The sequence below is a fragment of the Ahaetulla prasina genome, unplaced genomic scaffold, assembly GCF_028640845.1.
Source record: "Ahaetulla prasina isolate Xishuangbanna unplaced genomic scaffold, ASM2864084v1 Contig477, whole genome shotgun sequence".
Lineage (NCBI taxonomy): Eukaryota > Metazoa > Chordata > Lepidosauria > Squamata > Colubridae > Ahaetulla > Ahaetulla prasina.
The window spans coordinates 802-5,711 of record NW_026682261.1 but is presented as its reverse complement, the minus strand read 5'-3'; the positions used below and the strand labels follow the sequence as shown (position 1 = coordinate 5,711).

The window sequence follows — 4,910 nt, the reverse complement described above, 5'->3', positions numbered from 1 at the left end:
AATTCATTGGCTAATTATATACTCTTAGGCAACATCTGAATTCTGAAGTATTTTGAAGTTTTATGACTGATTTTGACAATTAGCAAAAGAATGCTTTTGGCAAATATGAAAGACACATTGTTGGAAGAGGCTACTATAGCAGGGTTTCCAAACCCTGGGCCGTGCAAATGATGGGCAAGTGTGTGCAAGTGTGTACAAGAGGCAGGTACACTCACTCACCTGTGAAGCTCCATTTGTGCGAGCAGAACCATCCCCTCTTCCCCCACCCTGCCACCAGTCTGCAAAGCTGGAAAGTTTGGGGACTGCTGTACTATAGTATCTCCATCTAAGGAACTGATGGAGAACAAGGAGTTACCCACAGATGTGAAATGATAGCCTATTGTTATATGGGAGGAATAAAAATAAAATGAGATAGTGAAGTATAATGTACCCCTTTCACCAATTTTAACAAGTAGCAAAATTCTTGCCAGCTGCTGCTAAGTGTCCTAACAATTAAGCCTGGAACATAATTGATGTCTTAAATTAGGCTGACTAGTTTCAATAATTTTTGCAGCCTTAACCCCCGATTTGTATTGCATCTGATTAATAGCATGTTCTCCTCAGAAATAGAATAAAATTCTTTATTGACCAAGTGTGAAGGAATTTGTCTCCAGTGCATAAGCTCTCAATGTACATACAAATAACGAAGTAATAATAAGATGTCACTGGAAGGTAGTAGGAAAGATGAGAAGGATAATAATAATCATAATAATATAGCCCTATTACATGGGTAAATATCCTTAGAGATGAGACAATGATGTGGGAATTAGGTGTTTGGCAGAATGATGGCATGGGGGGAAAACTATCTCTGTATCTAGTTGTTTTGGCATGCAATGCCTTGCAGCAATGTCCTGCGGAGGCAGTTTATATCCAGAACGTGAAGGGGCTGTAGATATTTTCTCAGCCCTCTTTCTGACTTGTGCAGTATACAGGTCCTCAATGCAAGACAGGCTGTTTGCAATTGTTTTCTGCAGCCCTAACTATCTGTTGAAGCCTGTCCTGTTTGATTGTTGTACCAAACCAGACAGTTATAGAGATAAAAATGACAGGCTCCAGAATTCCTCTGTAAAACTGTATCAGCAGCTCCTTGCGCAGCCTGAACTTTCTGAGTTGATTGCAGGAAGAACATTCTTTGTTGTGCCTTTTTAATGATGATTTTAATGTTAGGTGTCCATTTCAAGTCCTGGAAGAAGGCAGAACCCAGAAACTTGAAAGTCTCTGCTGATACTGTTGTCTAACATTATAGGAGGCGGTAGAATAGGCGGGTTTACCATGTGCAGTAGAACAGCTTTCCCTCTTACTCAGAATACAAACATCTGTGCTTCCAATCTGACTCAAAATCCAGTACTCCCTTCATACCCTGCCATTCTCCCTCTCTGTAACTTATCTGCTCTCTGCTGCCAAGCTGATTATGTTTAAAAGCTCATTTGGACAACGGTGCTACATTTCAGCCTTCTACTTAAAACAATCTGACAAACTGTGCTAAATTACAAACTCTGGGATAGCTCTGAAGTAGCCTAGCCAACTAATGGCACATTTCCAAGAGAGATGTACAAGAGGACTTCCCATCTCAAAATGTTCCAGCAATTGGATCCAGCCCCATAAACATTGGTTAAATTAACTTTATTCAATGATTCACAGAATTCCCAGGCACCCAGATAGAACTGCACCTGGAAGTTGTAGTCTGTGACATCCTAGTGGGGATCCAAGTTGTTTGAAATTGTTTCTACCCTAGGACAATGTTTTGAGAACTCCAGCAATGATATGCTGTATAAGATAGACCAGACTGTCTATAAGTTGTCAGCAACCAGTTCCATTGCAAAAAGCAGATAATGAATAGAAAAGCCTATGAATTCCTCAGCCAATTATATAGTTGCTTTTAATTGACTTCAATATATAAGCCAATCTTTTCCAATCTACAAACTTTTAGCACTCTATCCATTTATTGCACTTGAACCTTTAAACTTAATGTCATATTAATATGAGGCATCTGCTAGTTTTCTTTGCTCATTCATTTCTAGATAAAATAATTGATCTGGTTTTGCTTTGCCAAACACAGCAAAAGCACTGCAGGTAATATGGTAAATATCAAGAACAAGCAGATAGTCTGTTTCCTGCCATCACGTCAGAGGCATGTGATGTCAGCACATGACATGAAAGGCCACTCTGAAGTAATTATCTGCTCTGGGTGCAAGCCTGCAAACTGCATTTTTAAGCCTAACGAAATGATAGAGCATACTTTTGTATTTGACTTAACCCTTGTTCATGGTAAAGGTATCGCATATAATTATATTGCCTGCGTATATGATATAAATCTCAGGGAACAATTTGTAAGGCATTGAAACGCTAAAATAAAATTTGCTGGCATGTTCAATATAGAACTTTAGTATTGTAGTATTTTATTACCCTGTGAATAGGTTTGAACCTGTAAAAGCACCCTTATTTTGTAGCCTGAAAGTAACACAGAGTCCCTACAGATGGTAGTGTCCATGTTCTGCATACAGAAAATTCTAGATCCAGTTTTTGGCATCTTTAAAAAGAGCCATTAAACACCACAAGAGACCATTGGTAAAGGTCCCTTCAGCTGCTCTTGTCAGAAGAGATTCCATATTGTTAATTAATCCTAATTCAATCCTCCAATCCTAGAATAATTGAAGAGAAAAGCAGGGCTGAATGTTGCGATAAATAAAAATGTGGAATTACTATTTCCATCAAGGCATTACAGAAAACAACGCCAGGCATGACTAATCAGTGGAAATACTGCATAGATCAATTTCATCATTACCTTCCTGTTTCCTCATGGATAAACTTAGCCTGGTAGCCATAGGCAACGTGAAACTCCATGCAGGTGAATGCACCAAAGCATTCACCTGCATGTCAAGTGAATGGGCTTGCAAGGGTAGCATGTTCTGGGCATCTATTGCAAGAACTACAATGACTACTCCCTCCTCCATATCAGTCCCAAGCAAAGTATTCTCTCTGCACTTTTAACCAACTACTATATTCCTCCCCCCCCCAAAAAAAAAAGTTATTAACTGGGGTGGGTTGCATTGTATGATTTACCAGGCTGACCAGTGTTACGAAGAAAATAGATTTGGCTTAGGTAACGTAGTACAAAACAAGCAACTACACCAACTGGCACAGGCTTCAAACATCTTTCCCTGTTCTTCCAACTCAGGCACCGCATTGTTAAAACTGCTGGGAGGGGGGGGAGAGCACGGTATAGAAAATAAAAGTCAAACGCATCTTAATGATTTCCTTCCTTATCGACAAGTTTTTCCCCCCTTCCCCAATGTTGATCAGTTAAAATCAAAGAAAGGAAAACCGTAAAGAAGAGAATTCTCGTCAGTCAGATTCGTTTTGGCCGAATAGTTCAAGCGAAGCCAGACAATGCAATTCGGAACTGTGCGAGGAACTCTTGTGAAGTTACGCTTGCAGCCTTTTCCTTCTCTTAATCGGAAAGCCATACAGAAGCACCCTCAAGCTCATTCAGGTCACTGAACAAATGAGACCCCCTTTAGCATTTTGGATTTGGGGGAACCCACAAAACTTTTGCTCCCCCCATCCCCCAACCCAAGTCGTTCCTCTGGTCCTTACCTGTTTCTGGATGTTCCGAACGCGCAAGTCATGCTGCCGAGGAGCACAGTGCAGCTTCTGCACAACCCAAGCCCGGAGCTGGTAGTAAATGTCGAAAAGGACGGAAAGGGGCAACAGGAAGAGGCACACGAAAATCCAGCGGTGGTGGACTAGCACGTATTCGATGCCCCTGTAGCGAGCCCAGAGCAAGAACAGCAGGAGCCCAATCCCTAGAGACAGCAGAGGCCCCATCTTCACTCAGCCTCTCCCTCCGGGAGGTTCGCCAATTCCGCTTCTCTCTTTAACCCGGGCTGCAAGATCGCGCCAGGCTATGCACACTCTCCCGTTGCCCTTTTTCCGCGCAACAGTCACCACTTTCGACAACCTGCGCCCTCCTCTCGGCCCCACCTTTCTCCAGCCGCTTCCTATGTTTTGCAATCCAAAACTGCGCCTTTTTAAAAGGAGACCTCCAGATTGTTCTACTATGCTTCTCCTTCTCTCTCTCTTTCTGGCTGGCTACTAATGCCTAGCCCGTGGTCCCTCTTTCTATGCGGCGCTCAAGGACCCCCAAAAGTGCATTCATAAGATCAGAATAAGACGCTTCCCACTTCCAATCTTCACCTGGCGTTCCACTCAGGAACCCCTAAAAGTCTATTCCTAGCGGTCTTTGACCCTCCGCTTCCCTCTCGGTCTGCTGCACCCCCGATGCGAGAGGTCCCCTTAGTCAACCGGATCACTGAAACCCACGGATCGCGCCCACCGGTACTAATCTTTTAGAACGCGGGCAAGCCACCTCCCCGTCACCCTCCACCCCACTCCGCTCTCCCGAACATTTCTCTTCGGGTTGGCTGAGCGGTGAGGAGAGGGATACCGTTCAGCCAATGGGAAAGCGCCGTTTGGATCGGATCAGGCGCCGAGCGGTGGGATTGGCTGATGGAAGCCGGGGTCGGTAGAAGGGACGAGGGAGGAATCAAAACTGGAGATCTGGCTTGCGGAACGGCACGAGCGTGAGTTAGCGCCAAGAATGGGCTCTTTGTCGTCCGCGCCCTCGGAACGGGTTTGCAAAACGTGTTTTGGACGAAAGGACGGCTCAAGTCTTGCAAGAGACCCAAATGGAACGTAGCCTCTGAGCATGGGGAGATTTCCCCAGGTGTGTCTTCAGGATCTGATCCAGCGGAACGGCACGAGCAGGTGTTCGTTGAGAAAAACCGGGCAAAAGGATTTATTGGCAGGATCGAATCTGATTTTGTCCCAAGCTAAGAAGAGAAACTTGCATTGTCCGGCTGGAAGCGCGG

General features: G+C 44.2%; 1 protein-coding gene across 1 annotated transcript; it reads right to left on the bottom strand.

The window, feature by feature from the left end:
- Positions 1-1,055: 1,055 nt before the first annotated feature.
- Positions 1,056-4,413, bottom strand: LOC131187359 (delta(24)-sterol reductase-like; the record flags this gene model as incomplete). Its single annotated transcript, XM_058161600.1, has 2 exons — positions 3,637-4,413; positions 1,056-1,222 (listed from the first exon to the last, which is right to left on the bottom strand). Coding segments are annotated over exons 1-2 (398 nt in total), but the record flags the coding sequence as incomplete, so codon positions are not given.
- Between the last annotated feature and the right edge of the window lie 497 nt (positions 4,414-4,910).